General features: G+C 44.4%; 1 protein-coding gene across 1 annotated transcript in view; it reads left to right on the top strand.

Moving 5' to 3' along the window:
* The window catches only part of LOC142965343 (RNA-binding motif, single-stranded-interacting protein 3-like), a 256,699-nt gene that overhangs the window by 222,793 nt on the left and 12,078 nt on the right, over positions 1 to 21,828 (top strand). The window contains exons 12-13 of the mRNA XM_076106256.1: positions 3,870 to 3,920; positions 15,928 to 16,038. Of these exons, the coding sequence (XP_075962371.1) occupies positions 3,870 to 3,920; positions 15,928 to 16,038 (162 nt within the window). The remainder of the gene's footprint in view (positions 1 to 3,869; positions 3,921 to 15,927; positions 16,039 to 21,828) is intronic.

Below are 21,828 nucleotides of genomic sequence, written 5' to 3'. Positions count from 1 at the left end.
GAAACAAATATAATCATCCATCATGAATTAAAGTGTCTATGAAAAACAACACTCTTCTCCCTCCTAGTTTCCTGACCTCTTTTGTGCTCCCTCAGCTGCTAACGCAATAAAGTTGTTGTGGTTTCTTTTGGTTGTTTTTTTAACTAACTTGGATACAGTCGCTTCCTCTTCCAAAGTGAATTTCCACATCCCTCACGGCTGTGATCTGTGGAGTAATGAAAGAGAACAGAACAGGAACGTGAAAATTGGCTGTGTGAGATGTCAAGAGCGTTAACCGTTTTCCGTCGCCGCGCATTTCACGCAGCACCCTCTGCCGAATCGAAACATCAAGAGGCGCTGCCACCGTGCCCTCTCGCTCAGACACTATCGCTTAACATCGGCTCCGTTTGGTATGCAGAGACAGACAGACGAGGATAGCGAGCGAGAGAGAGGAGATGAAGGATAGATGGGGAAAATAGAAGGGACAGATGGAGAGAGAGAGAGACAACTACGGAGAGGAGGACGGGTGGTAATGGTGGCGATGCAGCGGAGGGGTGTTGCTGAAGGTTGCTGTGCCCGTCTTTGAGGCACGCTTGATTAAAACTCTGGTCCAGTACCTGCGGTGGAGGGGTGGGGGGGAGGAGGGAGAAAAGTGGGCCAGGGTGCGTCTCTAATCCGCTCTCGGAAGGCTTCCCAAATTGATTTATCAAAAACAATGGCCAGGCTTTTGAGGAATATTAATCCTCACAGTTTCAATATCGGGCAGCTCTGCCATCGCTTCCTGTAATATTGCCCTTCAGCCAGTCACGGCAGGAAGGTGAGTCCTTCATCTTCTGTTCAAGTACAAAGAGACGGAGGAAAAAGGAAAAAGAGACGACAAGCCAGGCAGCCGCACACACCAGACAAAAGGAAATCGCTTCCTTTTATGATGGAAACTGCTGCCTTTGTAATGAAAATCTCAAGCTGCATAGAAATGACAGTATATGCCATTCCTTCTTTTATGTTTATGTTGAGTGGATCTTTTTTAGAGCTGCTAGTTTGGTGGCATTGATTTATCAAATCTGCAAATGAACCATGCCAACAGCAGTGTTCTGGTGTTCTTTCAAGCCTCCCGTGGGCTCGAATGATGATTGGCTTTGTCTCCTGGAAAAACAGCTTTGATGATCCACATGACGGGAGCCAGCCGAGGCCAGATCTCTACCAAGATCTCAGCTGGTGCCGCCAGCCAGCCGTGGCCTGGTTTACATCACTGGCCCTGCAGACTGGCTCACTGGCTGACTAAATATGTGGCTGGCTGGCTTACTACCTAGCTAACCGGTTGGATGGGTCGTTGGCCAACTGGCGGACTGTCTGACTTTGTTTGTCTTTTGTCTTATTGGCTGACAGGCTGTTTTAAATGGTAACACAAGCTGTGAAGTTCAGCCAGTGGTAGGGAGCTGCTCAGGTCATGCACATTATAGCATCCGCTCCCACTGAACCTGCTGTAGCTATAGAACATGTGCTCCTCCCTAACTGTAGCCTAGTTACTGTAGCAATAAGCAAAACCAGTCCGTCAGAGCGGTTTTAGGTCCTTTGGGGAAAATCAAAGTCAAGTGTGGAGTCAGTCAAGACAAGTCCTCAGTGTTCCTGGTCCCTTTGAGCGGTTTATATTATATTTCGGGACAGTGGTGATAAACAAAGTTGCCTTAACAAAACAACAAAAACTATTTGTATCAGCCAAAAGAGCTCAAAAATATATTGATGTTCCTTTTTTTCTGCTGATCCGTTGCGTGACCCAAAACTTGCTAAAATCCCAACCGTGACATTTGTGATCCGTTTCCCCCTCTACATTCAATACTGTACAGATAGCTCGCTGCCTGTGGCTCTCTGGTTGATTCAATATTGTTCTTTAATAGACCATCATTTCCATCGGAGGGAGAGAGGCTGCGCTCTCTCAGGCAGCTGCATGAGCCATAATGGCACACGGCACAGGTTTTCTGTCAAGGTTGTGCGGCAAAAGTCAAACAAAATTGAACTTTGAACCCAAATACGCTGACCTCCACAACACACAATCCAATCCAATTCTGCCATTGCAGGGAGGCAGAAGTTCCGACAGCCAATATTTTACTGTCGAGAAGTTCTGTAACTCTTATTCTCCGATACCGTGTATCCATTTATCGGTAGTAGTATTCTGTAGCATCCTGGTTAGCTGTTTTGTAATGCTCTTTATTCTGAATTCTACCCATGCAAACAATTTTTTTAATCTGTAACTGCCGACAGTGTGCAAGATGGGACTAATCTCAGTCAGTTTTACAATCTCTATGAGTGTTAAAGCATGTCAGATGGTACAATGAATGTCTGGTAAATCGTTAACCTGACCCGGCAGATGGTTTGTCACGCGGAACCATCTGAGAAGCAGTCAATGGAAAGTGTTTGGAGAAGGGCAGGCACATTAAAAAAACAACACTTGGCAGGTGATTGGATGAACAATCTGTCAAATCAAACTCTTCACCGACGCGAGTCGGTAGGAGAACAAAATCATCTTTTCCATCGTGAAAAGCCTTCAGTGCCGTTCTTTCGCTGAAGAAACACTCTTCCCTTCTTATACAACTGATGCTTTTGTAGCAGTTATGCTGACGTCCTCAGGAGCCGCCATTATTGTCGTCCTGCACACACCTAAGCCACGCCCCTTGTTTTGCATCACACCAGCTCTCTCGTGTATTCTGTGTCGTTCCATGTCGCATTCCGATTGGTTGGTTTGCAAACGTGGTCCGTAGCAGTTATCACATTGTGGGATTTGCATCTTTGGCCAACAAAGCTCTAAATTGTCTCATAATAATCCAAACCAGGGTTTTTGATTTACAACCAAAGATTTCCCCACATCGGTCTGGGACGGTCCAAAGTCATAAAGGGGCCTTGAGTCAGAATAGTCTGTTAAATAAATCACATGATGGTCATGCCTCATCTTGCATGAAGATAATGTGATTACAGATAAGCTTTCTCTGTGTCTATCTGCTGTCCCGTTCAGCTGGGGAGAACAAATACTGCCATGTATAAACAAACAGACTTGGCTTCATGTTGTAGAATATCGAGCTTTGTTTAGGTGTGGATCCAAATCACGCGTTTGGGTTGGCACAGAGGATTGATTGCTCTTATAGCAGATTATTCCGTGTTTGTCTTTGTCTAATCTAATCATTTTACCAGGATCAGTGGCCAGCCTGTGTGTTTGTCCGCTACAAGCTGTCTAATTCGTCTCTCCAGCACATCTAAAAGCTCTGTTTGTTCCCTCCATTCCCTCCAGTCTCTTGATCATTGTCTTTGTCACTGTTTCACCGTCTCTTTAACTTTACCGTCCACATTTGTGAATATGCATGTCTCTGTTTTTGTTTTCCTCCGGTAACAGCTCGGCATACCCCTGAAACAAAGAAAAGCTCTGTCGACCACTCTCAAATTCCTTTTACTTTTTCTTTTCTGCTTACTTTTAAATATGCCTACTGAAATGGGTCCTCTCTAGCAGTCTTTCCCCCCAATTTTTCACAATGTCTGACCCCTCTTGCGACAGCACTGGGTACAGCATTAATGATATTATTGTAATAGAGAAGGAACCTAATTTATGGGCTCCATGCACAAGTCATACTGTTGGCAATTATGAGAAGGCAGGAGGGAGATTTGCTGCCTCCAGACTATCAAATTATTCTTTGTAATTCTTTGGCGCAACCTAATCTGTGTAAAATTCAGCCACTTTGGTGCTTTAAAACCAATGCAATCACTTTAAAACTTCCAGACTCGAGAGTATTTGAACATATTGTGAATATTTGAACAGCGTCTATTGCTTTATGTGGGATACAACTAAGCTTGAGAAAAAGTTATATTGTCACCATCATTTCACACTTTCTGTGTTTCCTCCTCAGGTCCAGAGTACGTCATGGATGCCTCATCAACAATATGTTATGCAACCTACAGTAAGTACTTTACCGTTCACCTGCAGTAGCTCCCCATTGGGGCCCACCCTTAGCCTTCAGTTTCTCCTTTCTGCATATTTTTGCCAGAGCTGTTGAAAGGTTTTAGGAGGAACTCGTTACAAGAAGTATATTTCACGTTCGTGCTGAAAACGGTTTACAACATTGAGGTTTTTTTTATTCAGAGCAATACAAATGATCAGAAACAGATTCTGTACGGGAAAAAAAATACATTTAAGTCGCATTCTTCCTCTGCTGCAGGCCAAATGTTAAACCTACTAAATTGCATACATGCACATACCATGAAAGTGCCACATGAAGACTTCATATAGCTAAACGATTGCACCACTTTTGTCCTGCAATTACTATAAAGGTATATTATCCCGTCCCGATAACCACATGTTTCCATCTGTCCTAATTACACAAACACATTGGGTTTTATTTTTTCGGTTGGGAGTTTATAGGTGTTGGATATGCCAGGAAGCCGCTCAGCATCATTTACCAGACCGCAGCACGATGCAGACGGGCTGTAGACTGTTGCTTGGGGTTACCGGTCCAGACAGCAGACAGGGAAAAATTATTATTAATTAGATTTAGTTCAGCAGCAACACAGCCTGGCACAGGAGAAGTGAGGTAGTCACATTGCAGCAGTAGAGTCCATAATGTAGTTTTGTTATCTCAGCCAATCTGCAAATAATATCCACACTAATGAGTTATTTAGGATCGTGTTCGCTGGCGAAACCTCATTTTATTAATTTCACTGCAGTTTCACTTTTTAGTTACAAGTCGGACGAGAATGTTTTTAAAGACTCTTAATAGCCCAGTGTTTGTATTCACTTTTTTGGATCCATGTTTTCTGTAACGTAACAACAGTATTGTTTGGAATGCATCCCAGATCTGCTTCCCTAATGTTGTAGCAACAAAGAGCATTAGTGGTTTGGTAAATTGTTTTACGGTTGGGCTTTAACTGATCCCAGCTCCACGAGTGTTCCCGTTATGTTGCTTAGAGGTTTTTAATCATTCTGCCAGAGGCTTTAACGTTAGCTTGAGGCATTTCGTGGCCCCCGCAGCACTGAACCAGACAAGGGCACGTGTATTTGATTCTTTACAATCGTCTCACTGTTCCAGACACAAATTAGCGAAATAGACGTCTCACTTAATGTGTGCTACAGCACAGTGCACTGCACTACAATACAGAGAGAGCTCGAGTATTTCATACAGTGGAGTAAAGCATATTGTAAAAGGGAGCTACTGTATACGACAATGAGGTGCATTATAGTACAGTACATAATAAGCATGTGATATTTCCCTGATGCAGTAACTTATCTTTGGAAATGAAATGTTTACCCTGAGAGTAACGCAAGTTATTTCTTGCTGAGGTTATAATAAATCACAAAGCTGCATGATTTAACTGATGCTGTTGCATCAAAGTTCACCATTCTGTACTAATGAATGAACATGCATGCAGGTAACACCTTGCTATTAGGATTTATGATAATATCTTGCAGTGTGATACACTGAAGTTATACGGTGAAACAAAAGCAGGAGCGGCTATTCTCCACCTTATGTATTTTTTCCGGCCCTGCCTACTTGGGTGTGTCGTATCACTCGATAGACGACACAGCATAACTTACCGGTAGCCTGCAGGAAACGTGGTTTTGGAGAATCGTGACACACATACTTATAATACTATGAAAGACCTGAATATTTGTTATGTACATTTTCTAGATATTATTCAATAATATGCAGGACTGTCATCACCAGTTTTCAGATTTGTTTATAGATTATCATCCCTGGAACAATGTAACATTGTAATGTCGTTTCTTACAGTAATCAGTTGTGATTCCCTGAGTCAGTTTAGTTGTTGTTGGCCAGAGTTCACCCAGATGGCAAATTTTCACGTGGTGCAAATGTTACGAGGCATCCGAAAAATTTAAACTGTTTCTGTTGCTACTTTTACTGAAAAAAATGTGTTTGCTTCAAGCTACCATGAAAAAAGTAGATAAAGCGAGTCCCTGTGATTGAGCAAATTTGGAAACACTGGACTCTGCTGATGGTCCAGCACTCACTCACTGGAGTGCTAGACCAGCCATGTGGCTCCCAGCTGTGGCCATTTAGCACTCAGTCCTACCCATCTCACTTCCACTCCCGCTGTGGGACAGTGAACATGTAATCTGGTCGCAGCAGGCCACCAGCCAGGCCGACACACACACACACACACACACACAGCTGCAGCTGCCCTCCGAGCCACTCATTTTGCCTTTCAGCCATGCGACCTCCTGCCTGTCCTGCGAGTTTCTTAACTCACCGGACCTTCTCTTCCCTTTGCTGTCAGGACTGCACTTTCCTGGTGATGCTTGTTTCACACAGGATTAAAGTTAGCTCGCTAACGAGCTGACTGTTTTCGTTGCTGGGTGGTAGACATTATTACAAAGTGAATGACAAGAATGACAGATATTTCTAATAGCTTAACTGCTCGGCATGGGCAGCGCTGTGCACTTCTGTGCAAATGTGTACGTGTGTAATTCTGTAGACACGTGCACAAAAATAAATCTCTATTTGTCCGTGCATTTGGACAATACCAATGCATTTTTGTATTTAGATGTGTGTACCATTTCCTTCATCTTCTGGCAGACCCTAGACTCTTGTTTTGTGGTAGACAGAATGTGCACAGCCTCATTGTCTATGTCCGTGTAACTGCTCATGCTTGCCTTATTAATATTTGTGTGCACTGCTATGCAGTGCCATATGCGTGGTCCATACTGGTTGTTCCCAACCAGACCGTACGGCTGCCTGACGGCCCTCCATCTTCCAGCCTTATGTCGTGAGGCCTCTTGGAGCCATTGGCAGTGGCCACTAGTCAGTAGCCGTATCGTACCGTGGTGTACATCTCATCATGCAGTCATGCCAGAAGTAGCCATGTGGCCGTGTCCGTCCCCATTGTGTTCCAGTTTGTCACCAAACGGCTGCTAGTTGCTAACCCCAGCTGTCACCGCCGTCACTGGATCATAGCTACCAATCTGTCTCCCTTTATGACCCACGCTCATACCAGCTATATACACAGTAGACGGCCCCTTATACACATACACTCACAGCCTGCCACCAGCTCAGTGACTAACATCAAATTGCCCAAGCGTGCTAGCTTCAAGAGCTCAGGGGCCTACTCAAAGCATTAAAAACCAATTGATTGTGCTGCAGTTTGGCCGGTCCCACCACGTGTTGCGTGTTAAACCAATGGAGCGTTGTGCAGTGGCGCTACTGGTGTCCAGGCAATATGCAGGCAGCGGAGCATGGAAAGGGGAAGGGGTCACAGCCAGTCAGTCAGATATCAAAATAGAATAGAACAGACACGTGTGTGTGTGTGTTGTAAAACCCATATCAGTCAGCCCAACAATAAATTAGCAGTTAAGCTTAACTTCTACAAAACGTTACCAGTATTAATGGAGGGTACCAAGAGACCTTCAAAATGCTGCCTGAGAGTTAATAGCTGGTTAGCAGTAACTGTGCCACTTAAAGTGTAAGTGCAGATACTATACATTAGTGGTCGCTACTAGAAACAGTATTCAAGCTGTGTCCGAAACCACTCCCTCAGTCAATCATTCACTTCTTTAGACCTTTTCATTGCCATTCTGTTACAAGGGCAACAGCTTTGGTCCAAGTGTACTTCCTGTCAGCTACTCCTTTAACAGATATTGCAACGAGAAATACAAACGGGCCCATTTAGAATGTTTATGTTGTCTCTATAACAGACACTAAATGGTGACCAGTAAATTGAAATGTCTGAAACGTGATCATTCTGCCTTTTCTCTGCCAGATGTAGAGTTGTACATCAGCAATTGCATTGTGCGGTCTTTAGCAGAACGTATAGTGTACATACTATGAACATTACTTTCCTTCTTTCCTTTGTTGAAGGTTTTCAGGGCACAACATAGTCGATGCATTTCCACACAGACACTCAAATTGAATGGCGGACAATAAATGTAGTGCACTATAGAATATATTGGGGTTTATTTCTGACACAGCCTTAAAGATCCAAATGATGTATCACGTTATGTATATCTATAGTAAATGTGCAAGACTAATTATATTCTGACATCTTTTAATTCCACCTGAAGTATCACTTTACATTATGTAACTGGGAGAGACACGTGTTTAACATATACAATATAACATTGAATTAATACATAAGGTTAAACTGGCCAGGTTCCATTATGGGATCATATTTACTGAATAACATTCTCTCCTATTAGCGCCTGCTATGAAGACAATCATGGTAAATTGTCTGGGTGAGAAACTTCCACAGGGATAAAGAACTGATATGATTTCCTGACCCTTAAATTCTGGGAAATAACAGCTGATGTATTGAATGGCAGTAAATCAATGTATGTTGAAGTTGAGAACAACTTGACCAAGAGTTTGCTTATCGCACAGTAAACAGAGAACATTGCAGCTTGTACCGCTTCGGCGAAGGTGTTCATTTTCTATCCGACTAAATTAAGTTTGACAAGTCCATTCACACGAAACTGAACTTCATCACCGAAGAGGAGCCGGCACTTTGGTAGCAGGAAGTCAGAGAGAGTGAGGAGAGAGCAGTGTTCAAAATGTGTTTATCCCCAATCAATGGGCAGAATGCGCTGGGCGTGGAACTTTGGAGAACTTTTTAAAAGTGGACGGCAAAATGAGGTTGCGGCTTGTTCGTCCAGGCGTCGTTCTTTTTTTCTTTTTCCACTCTGTTCATTACTTGTCTTCCCTCTCTCAGATCTTCTAATGCTGTGCTCTGTTTGGCAGTGTAGGCATGGAATGTCCGAACAGCATGACCGCTTGCCTTTTGCGCTCTGTTATTTGGTCAGCGGACCTTGCAGAAGAGGATAAAACTGAGGAACCAAATCCGCACATGCACACAGATGCACCGCTGCTCTAAACACACATGATGTTTAAGTGCAGAAACACATTCTTAATGGTTAATCTCACTTACGTAGAGATCATTAATCACGCACGCAGACGCCTAGAATCCACTTCCCTCTGCCAAAGAGTGCCGGAGTAGCTGCAGTGCCAGCCAAGCGCAGCATTGCTGTCTTTTCCCGTGACTTATCCATCCTTATTTTCCCCCTTTTCCTTACTGTGGACTGTATGTGCTTCAAGTGTGTATTTGCCAGAGTGCTTTGGCCCTTACATACTGAAGGTGAGTTATTGAATTCCTCTCGGTTGCACCCCGGACAGTTCTCCCTGCTCCGGCTTCGAATAGCCGCTTGCTGGGCCTCTTAGAATTGAACCGTAACTATCTGCCCTCATCGGATGGGGGCGAGTCGGTGCTCTGTGTGATACCCATCTCCCCGCTTGACACGTAAAACGTTCCGCGGATTCAGAAGGAGGGAACATTATGTTGGTCTCATGGCTTTGACTGGCGAGGCAGAATTCGAGACGGGGCTACAGTCGTCCTTGAGCTGCTCTCGCTGCTCTTCCTCTCCTCTCTTTATCTTTTCATCCCTCTCTCCCGTCCTCATTCCCTCTCTACTTCTTTCTATACACCTCCCTTTTATTTCTTCCTGTTTTTGTCTCATTCTATCCCTCCTGCCTCTCTCTCTCTCTCTCTCTCCAACCTCCTCCGTCTCTCTCTCTCCTCTAATGCCCTCTCAGAGTACAACAGCAGCTACTGTGCCGGTGCAAGCGAAAAAAAAATCGTCTGTCCAGGGTTAAAGTTGCATTCATAAAAGAGAGATATTGTTGCAGTGCCACAGGGTGACTGACAGAGAGAGATTGAGCGGCTGCATTTTCGCTATAAGCTTTTTGGTATTACCTTGAAAAATGTTGCGATAGCAGCAGAAACACATTTTGAGACAAAAGCTGATTTGCTTTGGTGGACAGGCTTTACTAGCTCGCTGTGTTTAAGAAAAAATTGGATTTCTAATCTTTTCTTCTTTTTTTTTTTTTTGCTTTTGTAAATATTCTGGAGAGAGCCTTGAGTGTGAAATGATCCATTTGTCTACAAAAGGCAGTCAGAGAAGGGTTGATCCGAGCGTGGAGAGGAATGGACCTCCCATGACGACATGACAAATACTGTTACATGCTTCATCTAGCATCTTTATCCTCTCTTGTACGCACGCAAATGCCCCTCCCACACACACACACACACACACACACACACACACACACACACACACACACTACAAATCCATCCAAATATCCTCTTCAAGTTAATGGATTTTTTTCTGATAATGACCTCATTACTATGAGCATTTTATAGTCATTATCAGAAGTAATAGGGACTGAAATAATGTGTGCACAACAAGGCAACAGCATTGCTATGAACGGTCTCAATCACAGCCAATCAGAAACATATGTCCTCATATTTTGACCTGTATTTGTGGCCTACAGCACCTCACTGGTGTGACTGGAAAAAGCAGATTTTCTGGGGTAAAACATTTAATTGTAATTCAATCTGCATCCTCTGAGATATTGCACGTGATTGACAGACGAAATGAATCAATAAGTGTCTGGAGATTGATCCATCATCCCTCTTGTTGTCATTTCATTGTGGAGGACAAATAGTAACACAGTAGATAAACATCTTTGCCAGAGGTGAGACATCCTTCATCGGTATCTGGTTCCACATGCTAATCTGTTAACATACATTGTTGTGGCCCCTCGGCTGCTTCATTGTCATAGTCCTGTTCCCTGTAGGTTCCTGTGGGGTCTGCAATTAAGCTTTTCAAAACCGTAAAAAAAGAATTTGAACGTGAACAATAAGCCGCTATCTGCATCAATGTCAACCTGTGTGGCTTCATGTATTGCTATTCATCAGTGTGCACTACTGTTTCTCTGCTACTTCAGTTGGGTAAAATGAGCAGTTCACCTTCCTGCCTTTGTCCCTGGCACGTTGTGTCTTGTAGACAGACTGTGTTGGTAATACTACGGCAGCCCTGGCAGTCTGTTAGCCCCGAGGAGGGATTCATGCTGCGGATTACAGTGAAAGACCCAGGATGCTGGCTCCCTTTTTTTGGGCGTTCCTGAATAGAAAGGTGCCTGAGGGTATCTGATAACTGTGGTCACAGTCGAGGGAGGTGAAACAAAAGTCATGGGGGGCTATTGTGAGGCTTATTAGAGCACCAATACAAAACAAGACTTGAAAGGACTCAGCAGAGAGCAGATCTCAGACAGGTGTGTCTGCAACGAGCGCTGCTGCAATGTTCGATTGAACCAATACAACCCACAGTTGGCTAATCCCACAGGCTCTCCCTCCACTTTCTCCTAGCAGCATGTCAAGGGAACTTCCTTGATATTGAGTATGTTTGCAGTGTTTATTCACGGGCAACCTGTACATTCACTGCCGCTACCACTGCCACCGTCTCCCTTTCTCACTATAATATGTTTTTCAAAAAAGTGTGAATCACCGCAACCACATAAGGTCCTTGAGCGTTCAGTCATAAATGAGCACAAAAAGAATATTAGACTGATTGGTCAGTAGTATGCAAGATTAGCCATGGACAGACAGACAGATGCACGCACACACACACGACCAAACGCGAACTCTCCTCTTACATTCATGCCGGGCAGAGATAATAAATAACAACGCATACACACACTATCCAGTAACTTGTGTAATTTTGTGGCTTCTATGGATCCAGTTTCTGTACCAACAGGATATTCCCTTCAGGTGGGCAGGCTTCTAGTGTTAGCGGTCCCTGGCTTTCCGTACTGTCTATAGTTACCAGTCAATCATCAGCAGATGTTCTATAACACCAGGCTTTCCAGACCAATAACGACTCAGGGAACAAGCTGTGTCTGTGTCTGCATGTTTCACTGGAGACGGAGAAATGTCTACGCAGTACTGAAGCTTTAGCAGAATTACTCGAACCCTGCGGCGTGGAGCCGCAGCACCTCTTGAGTATCCTGCAGTGTTTGCGTGTCACATTTACCTCGACACAAAACAGACTACCAGCATCGGTATCCAAACCACCGACACGTCACATGGAGAAGCCAACTGTCAAATACACCGAGGAATGTGTTGAGTCAAGTGCAGGTCCTCTTTCATGGGGACAACACAAGCTTTGTTTGAGTGGAACACAGCCTCGGCCATTGTTTGACGCTCTTCAGGCTTTGAATGTGTCTTTTTTTTTTTTGTGTCCGACTTTCACATTTTACCTGTCACTTATACTTATACTTATACTTATAGTTTGCAAACTTTTCATCGTTCATGCCCCGTTCTTACTTCTTACCAAGCTATTAGTGATTTTGCGTGCGATGGCTGAACAGTACAGATGTATTCTTGCCAGCAGTGATACATCAGGGCCCACAATCACGTAAAGTAATTGTAGCTTTGTTTAAAAAGTGTTGCATAAATAAAGTTCTATTATCTCTGCGATATTATCATGCAATCGGTGTGTGCGCCCGTGAGTGAGCGTGCCCCTCTGTGTCTGTCCACGGCTAATCCCCCATTCTGCTGCAGCAAACTGCATAATATTTTTGGCCGGCCAGTTGTGGGTGCGTGTTCAAGGACCTCTCGATGTTGCGGTGACTCCATCGATGCTTGTTTTTCTAGTCCGTGAAGATTGTAGTCTATTTACTTTGAAGGGAGCTTCTTGACATTTTGTAATACTCAGTTACACTCTCCAAAAATGAGCAATTTTGTTCTTTATTTCAAAATCTGTCACTGCCTTCTTGACAGAGCAGATTTAAAAAATGACTCTCTTTCGGTCACTTCAAAATTGGATACAATTCTGTGCAGCAAGAAAACAAATACTCAGTTCCTTAAGCTTGAGAGCCCCAAACATGCTGCCTATACCTGACTGCATCTTCAATCTGTGTAGGACTGGGGATTAACCGTAATGGATCAGGCAGTATAAACACTATCTGTGTGACATTTATGTATCGCCTTTCCCATTTTACAGCTGTTATTTCTGATCAGCAACTCTAAAGGCTTAGTAATGAATATCAGCTGATACCGATCAGGGCTCCATCAGTCTGAGTGCTGCTATTTACTCGTAATGAGTGGTCGTTAGAAAAACACTGCTGTTTTTTTTTTTTTTGTTGTTTTTTACAAGATTTCTTATTTACTGTACATTGTCTCTGGTCGCTGAGCGTATATCAACGTATTTAACAACCAGGGGGGCTGATATCATCTGTCTCCTGTCTGGAGCACGATCAATACCATCTTTAGCAAGAAGGGTTTTTCTCGGACGCGCACACATTTCACTCGCACACCAAAAACAGTGCATACATCGAGGAGATCTGTAAACATCATGTCATGCATTTGAGATGCGTCTGTAGCATCCATTAGCTTTCTCTTTCACGCAGCGGGCAAATCCAAAACATATATTGTTCTATTTGTGTCAGTCTCCTTCTCATCTTCTCTCCTCTCTAGTCTAGCTCAGGACAGACACACGCCGCTCACACACACACACACACACACACACACACACACTAAAAACCCCCTCTCTCACAGACACTCAGTCTCACAAACACAGAAAATCGAAATCACAAATCGGCTTAACTCTCCCTGACACGTCTGTGAATTAAGCCTTTCCGTTGCTCTCCCTTTCCCATTATAAAGGCATTGTCAGAGGCTGAATCGGTAACAGGTAGCCCACAGCTCCTGCTGCTTCCCTCTCGCTCCTCTCTTTCTCTTTCCTTCTCTCCTCCTCGCCTCCTCTCTTCCACTTTCTCTCTCTTTGTCGGCTCTCTCGCTCTCCCCCCCTGTGTGTCCCTCAGCCTTTCTCTCCAATTCTCTGTCCTCCCTCTCCCCCGTCCGTCTCTTCTGGCTCCCGTCTTCCTTGTGACCTCCATCGGCTCTCACCTTAATCATCCTTCTCCTGTCCTCACGCTGTCTCCTCGTTTCCCCTCTCCTTTACTTCTCCCGTCCATCACACTGGTGACCTCAGGCAACTACTGATTATTTATTTATTTATTAATTGGAGAAATATTGAGATTGTCCACATAAGTCTTGAGATTAGTTCATCTTGTTAACTTCAAGTAAAGACTTCTGTAATGTGAAAATGGGCTTCTAGTAAAAATCTATAGTGCTGTTCAATCGACCTAAAAGACATTCATCATGAGATGTAACGTGTTTACAATATGAAAACTGATAATAAAAATAATAAAATAATAATAATAACAGATTGGGGGCACTGATGTTTTAAATTGCTAATCCCTTATTTTTTATTTGTATAATATGCATACATGGAGAAATATGAGTTTCAGAATTAGTAATATTTGTGCAGTTGTTATTAGCTTGATTTAGCATTAATTAGCATAATTTTGTGATTTGAGGTACATTGTGTTGAATCCTCTGAGTTATCGTCATTAAACAGCATTTTCATCAAGTGTTGGGTCACATAGCTAGACCGTCTGTCATATTACGTCATATATTTAACAAGCTAACATATGTTTTGTCCGTTTTTTCTATTCAGCGACGTAACAATTTTTAGTAATAACTAATCTCTGCTTTTATTTAACTTCCTATATATATTCATGTTATTATTATTATTATTATTATAGTCAAATGTAATCAGAAAAAAATGAACCAAACACGAATGAGCCAGTGCCTTTTTCAGCTCTGAGTAGTTCTGCAGTTATTCCTTTCAGGTTTCAGCCCCGACGTTCAGTAAGATAAGGCAGTTGTATAAAGCCCGAGAGGCAAAACCCAGGGCCCCACTCTTTCACCTGTTCGTTTGTGTGGAGCAAACTGTTTTAATTTAGTGATGTGTAAATGGTCACTTTGTAATAATGAGACTGGTGCAATTTTAGCACTCCTTCCACTACTGATCTCAGCATTCACCCAGCCTCTTTCTTTGTATGCTGAGGTGAAACTCCGGGAAGGATCACATGAAGCTAGCATATTGAGTGGTAAAGGGAGAAGATGAGGGAGGGTGGGGGAGAGAGAGAGAGTGGGAGAGAGAGAGAGTTGGCTGACTGTGTTGTGAATGCAGGGAGTAGACAAGCAGAGCGGTTCTGACAGGCTGTGTCTGCACAGTTTGTTCTCCAATAGGCCCACACAGAGTCACCAGTGGGGTGCGCACATGCACGCACATGCACGCACATGCGCGCACATGCACGCACATGCACGCACATGCACGCACATGCACGCACACACACTGCCGGAGCTGCACGCCCACATCCGCAGACGCCAGTCAGTCTCTTTAAACACTCGTGCACCGATGCTGTTACGCACGGTGTGCTGCAGGCTTACCTACAAACACACGTAGACACACTGGCAGCACAGACACACAAAGTGAGAAGAGAGGCGAGCCGAGCCGAGGGAGAGGGCTCGGTTGTGAGCGCGCTCCTCCCGAGGCGCCGGTGCTGGGGGAATGGAGCTATCATGACAAGGGATGAAAGTGCAACAAGGGTTTCATCACTTTCCCTCATGTTCCACTGCACCGCGGAAAAAGAAGCTTCTAGCGTTCTCATCCGCCCGTTGGGGAAAACATGCAGCGCATTACACCGAGAGGAGGGGAGGCCAGAGAGTGAGTGAGAGACGGGCGGGTGGAGGCAGAGAGGAGGCATCCTTTCCCTTCAATCAATGACCCCCACAAACCCATATTGTTGATACATCAGCAGCATATATTGACTATTTTGATGGACCGAAAGACAATAGTGTGCATTGATCCTGAAAATGTCCCTGTGTTCTGTTGCTGTTTATTGACACTGTCCCCTCTTCCCTTCTTCTTCTCTGGCTGCGTTTGTCCTCGTGTCACCCCTGCCTCAGCCCCACCTTTCCCCCTTCCTCTGTTTTTATTGCTTTTATGTTTTTGAAGATCCTTCCTGTCCTCCTGCTGACTTTCTCTCTGTTCTTATCCTCTCTAACCCCAACTTCCTGCCTGGCCTTCTTTTAAGCCTTACCACCACACCCTATCCTCTTGGGCATACACACGTATACAAACCTTCTTTTTTATGTGGACTCCTTCCACTCTGTGGAAACCAATCAGATTACAGAATATCCACAATCTTCCTCCTTTCTCCGGCTCGTCCTCTCATCTCACCTTCTCCTCGTCTTTTCTCCCGTCTCCACCAGGGTGCAGTGATCACGCCAGCCATGGACCACACTATGTCCATGCAGCCTGCCAGCATGATGGGCCCTCTCGCCCAGCAGATGAACCATCTGTCCCTGGGCACTACAGGAAGTGTGAGTACGCCTCGCTGTGCTACAAAGAGCCATGCACGATACCAAAAACACAAATGCACGAACACAAGGCTCCGTTGTTGCCAGAAACCAAATGAGAGAACCTCCAAGTTGAGAACCTCCCTGTGCGATCAGAGCAGTAAGCTTTGGAGGACACACTGCTCAGGGGACGGGGAAAAAGCTGCATCTTGATCTTTTTTTTATATACTGTTGACAATGTGTATATTTACAATATTTTCCACAGTCAGTTTCATTTTTACATCCACCAATCTGTGACCAAGCAAATATTTACAGGCCTCTTTATTCTACTCATTAAATGTCTTATCTGAAGGCACTGTTTTTATTTGTGTTTTATTAGAGCAGCTGTTGTGTTATTGCTGATTGTTTAATTTAGTTTTCTGTCATCAGTTTATTGCTAACAAGGGTACGCATTATAGCTTAGCTGTCTGAGGCTGACTCAATTGTTTATTATCTGCTAGGCTAACTGATATATATTTTACTCTTTTTACTTTTACTCTTGTGTATTTTTACTACTTCTACGTCCTCTGGGGAACTAGTGTTGATCTTTCACTAGTGATACTTTGTTTCTTCCTGTTATGAGGGAAGATGTAACTAATATGACAATAAGTCTGTACCTTTGTCCTTGTTAGAATACCTTTGGTTTAGTTCTTGTTTATGGCATCTTTTTGTTGTCTTTTACCTTTTTGTCCGATAGCTTTTCATCGTTTCACAATTGCTCTCAGTAAAACCTCAAAGTGCGTTTAGCTCGCTGCAGAGCTGTCCACCTACAGTACGCACACAGGGTGAGGGCAGACAAAAAGGCTTCAGTACAAACAGGGAATGGGAATCGCAGAGCGTGCTAGGGCGACACTTTTCAAGGATGGCTCACGTAGCTACAATAGCTGTCATTATCTGTCACCGGTCTAGTCATCTGTCAATTGTTCATCATCAGAAAGAGAAGCTCTCGACAGAGGCAAAGGAGCCATACATTACAAAATTTAAGTTAGTTAAAGATGTCGAGCCTCGCGAATTAGGGGAACCTTGGCGGCTTGCCACCGACTAACGCTACTCATGGTGCCGCCTATCTGGTGTTTGGCGTTAACAAACCGACACTTGTCAGCATTAAATCTTTGGCGGTACATGTCCAATTTACAAACGGGCGGGTGCAGGACCTTCAGATCTACAATCCAAATGTCAACTGAAACACAACCGTTCGGACAAAGATAAGCCGGCTAATGTTTTGCTGACTGAATGCGAATAAGCATAATCATGCATATCCAGCAGTATCTACCGCTACGATTGGCCAGTCTGCGTTCGAGGGGTGGGATTTGGCGAAGGGTCATTTTGAGTTCATGTAGTGAAATAATAATACAGCAAATATTATAAGAGTCTTTTGTAAAATACCATTAATATGGAAAGCACCATGTTTCATCATAATGTGTTATTTGCTAGATTGATAAAGCCAAATAATTGCAGGAAATAGTATGTACATAGTTTCATTGTTTTAGGAGTCAATAAAGCCACGACCATATTGCATTACCTTAGTAAAAGTGCTCAAACACTTAAAATGGATTTGTGGCTCGCGGTTTTGCTGCTATATCGTTTCAGCGTACCAGTCCAGCAATGAAACAACATGTAAAAGTCTACATCTGCTGTTTGAGACAGAGAGTTATACGTTGAGAGACAAATCCGCAGGTGTCCATTACACAGTGGGTCTGGGTCAGAATGACCAAGTGGAGGCCTTTTAATCTTTGGGGAACGCTATTCATTCGGGTCTAAGACAAAGTACACATTGAGCAAGAGATGGATTTTACATTTCCTTTTCAAGAAAGCCAAACCTTCTTAGGCTGTCGCCACATATGCTCTGCCGTGGAGCTGCCGTATCATTTGTTTCACACTGCGTGCGTTCACTGCCAGATACTGAGAGCGCACGTTTCCTCCCTGATCCACATTAAGCAGATTTCCTGCGAAGTTTAACGGTGTGGCAGGACCCTCTGTTCTCCCCCTCCCTCACTCTCGACCTCTAATTTCTGTTTCTTTCTCACACGTTCTGTCTCACTCACTCTCTAAATCACACATCACATCTACCACTCCATCAGTTTTCTTTATTCCACACACACACACACACACACTGGCTTACAGTCGCCGCCCCCTAAACCAGGAACTCCCCCCTGTTTAAGGATCAAGTCGACTTAGAAGTGTTGCACAGTTCTGAAGCCTGACTTCCTGCCCTAACCCTGCTGCCTCGGGGGCAGGCAAGCAGGCAGCTTTGCTCCGGCAGTACGTTTGATCTGTGTGTGTGTGTGTGTGTGTGTGTGTGTGTGTGTGTTTGTGTGTGTGATTGAAACAGTGCTGTATTGTACAGTTATCCATGTATTTCCAGGTGAGCTGTCAGCGACTGTGACGCCATGTTGGCTCTGTCAGGAATGCCCCCTCCCTAATCGGCCCCAGCTGTGCTAACAGCCAGGATTAGAGACAGGCTAATCTATGATGATGGCTTCTGATGTTTGATGGGTTGTGTTATAGGAGAAAGTGGGTTACGGCACTCTCTCTTTTTTTTTTGTATTTCTGGTTTACCCTTTCTGCCTGCTTAGCTTTCCTGAGGCGATGTGCTGCGTAGCATAACTCCTCTATGGCTGGGCTGCACACACGGCATGCCACACTTGATCATCAGTGGGAACTGAGACATGTTTTCTATGAAGCTCACTCTCAAGCCAGATGTAAAAGCCCTTTCATAATGCCTGATTGAGAAAGCCTGTTAAAGGAGGGGTTAGGAACCAGCGTCTGTAACTATCCGTGCAGTAAACTGGACTGGACACCACATACTCTTAAAGCACATTCCTCAAGTGCAGACGCATGGTGGTGAGGTTGTTTTGATTGCCCCCCCCACCCACCGGTCACGTGGCTTAGCCTTCGCCGCCGACGCGCACCTGCCACGAGCAGCGTCTCCAGAGTCAACAACCCATCACGACTTCCGCCACTCCTCAGAATACTCTTGGCTGTTCCAGGACTCTCTGCGGCCGCTTGTGTATGGCTGTGGCTTTCTTCCCCACTCCAAGAAAAGCACCAAATGTTCCCGGTCCGCCCAAGCTGCGACACACTGGTGTGGTGACGGTAGCTTTCCGAGGATAGGCACGGAGAGGGTTCGGCCTTTTAAAAAGGCTGGGTCGCCTGATGGTCACTGCTTGGGAATTCGGCTGCTTCGCCAGAAAAATGATTCTGTTTTCCACAACCTCCACAGTCACCGAGCTCACTTTGGTGTCTGTCTCTCCTGAACAACTTGATTACAGAATGCTAGAGAACCTCAGGCTCACTGTTTATGGATGGCACACATAAACATGCCATCCAAGCTCCTCGCTGATTTATTCGACCATGTTTGGTGCATATCGCTCCGTTACTGATTTATTTACTATCTCCTTGCTCTCACCACTTAGCAGGAGTCTATCCGTCATGCTTTGTGTTTGCTCATGCCTGTTAGATGCTGTGCACGCGTTGGTGTGCACCTGCTTTATCGCGCGTGCGCGCGTGTGTGTACACGCGTGTCAGTGTCTGCGTTTGTGCGTGAGCGACATAGTGTTTGACATGACAAGAGGTGACCTTCCCTCTGTGCTCTCCATCCTCTTTCTGTCATGGCATGTAGAACCCAGGTCTCTGTTGTCATGGTGACGGTGGTGATTGACAGCTTCTGCGTCCCTGGAAGACAGATTTGTGTGAAGCGCTTGCCTCTATTATCTGGGCTGTTTCCCTTGGTTTTATATGGGGGGGGGAGTCTTAAGTACAGTATGTTATTCTACATCTCCATAACCGTGCATGGCTCTCTACTCACCCGGGGAGAGTCGACCGAGCATGCGCTCCCTTCCTTTGTAGCTTCACATCCAAAACAGCAACGCACGACGACATCTGGCTGATTCCCCGTACCACTGAGCAGCTAGGTCCTTGTAGGACCTTGAAGGTAATTGTTAAAGAGAGGGACAACTTTTTTTTATGGCATTTATAAAATTTACAATGTGCTTTGAATGGGCTCGCAGCCAAGGAGTATGGTGCGAGAGTTGTGCCGCTCTTGAATTAATTTTAATGTTCTGAATTTGATCGTTCGTGCTGAACTTTTAAATTTGAATATGTTCCCAGTTTGTATGTGCATTAAATGCATGAGCCTGCAGCAAGCCCCAGACTCCGCAGTGCAGTCGGATCGTAGCCTGAAACTCTGTATCTTGATCATGAAGAACAGCGGTAAGTTTATGTGACAGCTTACTGTTGACGGCATAATTTGGGGGTCTTAAAGCAACAGTTGGTAGGTTTAATAAAAATAACCTTTTGTCATATTTGATCAAACTGTCACTATAGCCTGACAGTAGCACAGGAGACACACACAGAAAATACCCGGTTCCTCTGCCTCCTTTTCGTGCTCCCGATGGCATTTGCAAGATTCCACGATGCCCGAAGGCAAAGAACCAATCAGAGCAGAGAGGTCTCTGAGGCAGCTGTCAATCACCAATCTAGCTGTCAAACTAGGCAGCGCTGATCATCAGTGTTCATTTTGGCATCTACTTTAGATTTAGTCTTTAGACAAAAATGCTAATTAGTTTTAGTCACAATTTGTATCCTTCAAAGTTTAAGGCTAGTTTTAGTCTGGCTGAAAAGTCATTACAATGTTTTCGTTCTTCATTTTGATGACTGTTTGATGATTTAGTCTTAGTCCTGTGTCAAATTTGATTTATTTTAGATTTATTTTAGATTTATTTTAGATTTATTTTAGATTTTATTGAATATTTCAGTCAATCTAGTCGAGCCAAAACAATAATTGTACGATTTTAGTGAAACTTATTTCACATAAGATTTCATCTTGTCATTATCTGATGAAATCCAAAAGTTGAATGATTAAGACTGCAGCTTTGTAGGAATGGGCTTTTCAAGCAAAACTAACATTCAAAAATGAGCGGGAACTATTTGATCCTTCTTCAAAGATCCTTCTAGTATTTTGACTCAACTTAAAGCTGCACCAATCTTCTTCTTTTTTTTTAATAAACAATGTATCAAACAAAACCTGTAGATCAGTGGAACAATGTGAAACCATTGGCAGGACTGTGCATCGCGTCACCCACGCGGGCCTGCTTGTGCGTATGCATCCCTCTGTGCGTGCGTGAGACAAACAAAACGGACGGATTTTGCCGGAATAAATCTCCGCAGGAGAGGGCGTTAACAAAGCCAGGGGGCCAAGATATGGAGGGCTTTTCACGGTGAAGTGGTACAGAACCGTGATTCACGGCCGCTGGTGTGCAGCTCCATTGTGATGGAGCCTCGCAGCTCAGATCAATAGTCATCAGAGCCCATCCCCACGCCGCGCTGCCATTAATAACCCGCACTGAGTAGCTGGATGCTTTTGCCTTGACCAACTGTTATCCTCCACCGTGCAGCCGACGCGACAGAACAGCATGTCAGCACGGAGATAGATGTGAGGGAGGGATCAACAGAGAGGCGGATGATTCATTTGAACATCTTAAACATGCTAACGTGCTTTGCTACATTCCACTTCTGCCAGAACAACTTCCTCACAGATTCTTCTTCTTGAAGCAGAAGCTAAAAGTAAAAAACAAAATCGGATTCGGTGCCGAGGGCCCAAACCGCTGTGGTGCCAGAGCCAAGCTATGAAGGGCTTTCATATCTGGTCTCTGGTTTGGTACGTCTACGTGTTTGCGTCCCGGCACTGCTGCATTGCGGTGTGACTTTATACAGTGCTTACAGTTGTATGTCATGAAGAGTGATGGCAGAGCAGAGACTTAAGGAGTCTACTCA

Source organism: Anarhichas minor, unplaced genomic scaffold, assembly GCF_050575085.1.
Source record: "Anarhichas minor isolate MPS153535 unplaced genomic scaffold, ASM5057508v1 ptg000033l, whole genome shotgun sequence".
Lineage (NCBI taxonomy): Eukaryota > Metazoa > Chordata > Actinopteri > Perciformes > Anarhichadidae > Anarhichas > Anarhichas minor.
The sequence above is the reverse complement of the archived record's forward strand: the minus strand, read 5'-3'. Positions and strand labels throughout refer to the sequence as shown.